The sequence below is a fragment of the Penaeus monodon genome, chromosome 30 (assembly GCF_015228065.2).
Source record: "Penaeus monodon isolate SGIC_2016 chromosome 30, NSTDA_Pmon_1, whole genome shotgun sequence".
In the NCBI taxonomy this organism is placed as follows: domain Eukaryota; kingdom Metazoa; phylum Arthropoda; class Malacostraca; order Decapoda; family Penaeidae; genus Penaeus; species Penaeus monodon.
Window position 1 is genome coordinate 8,198,174 of NC_051415.1, and position 486 is coordinate 8,198,659.

Sequence of the window (486 nt, forward strand, 5' to 3'; positions counted from 1 at the left end):
CATTATACTAACCTCAACCAGTTCTCCATTTATAGGAAATTCTGCTAAACTCACAGGTTCCACTATTTTGACTCCATCCACTACTTCTTGTTTGATGCTTTGAAATACTGTCTGGTTCTCCTGGGGATAATATATGGGTCAATTATTCAAGAGCACATGAAGGTAAGTTATTTTAATAAACCTTCCTAAAAGTAATATTATATCAACAGCATAGGAATGTTCATTCACAGAATGTTTTATCATAGTCAATAGCAAAGAAATTTGTTGTGAAATTAAACATGCAAAAAAGTGCTGAATTAGGTGCCTATCACACAAATACATTTTCAATCAATTTTAAATAATAATCATGTGCACAGTGAAGACCCTGGAAACAGTACCCATTCTGAAGTCCCTGGAAATAGTACCCATTATCCTAGCAGAGACAATATATGTGTGTTTAGGTCAAAAGATTTTGGTCCACTCTTTCATGACACCAAGACTTGAGTT

The 486-nt window shown here is 34.2% G+C and overlaps 1 protein-coding gene across 1 annotated transcript in view; it reads right to left on the reverse strand.

Annotated features, from left to right (window-relative positions):
* The window catches only part of LOC119592505 (zinc finger and BTB domain-containing protein 24-like), a 12,708-nt gene that overhangs the window by 3,293 nt on the left and 8,929 nt on the right, over window positions 1-486 (reverse strand). Inside the window, 1 exon segment of the mRNA XM_037941354.1 lies at window positions 13-120. Within this exon segment, the coding sequence (XP_037797282.1) occupies window positions 13-120 (108 nt within the window).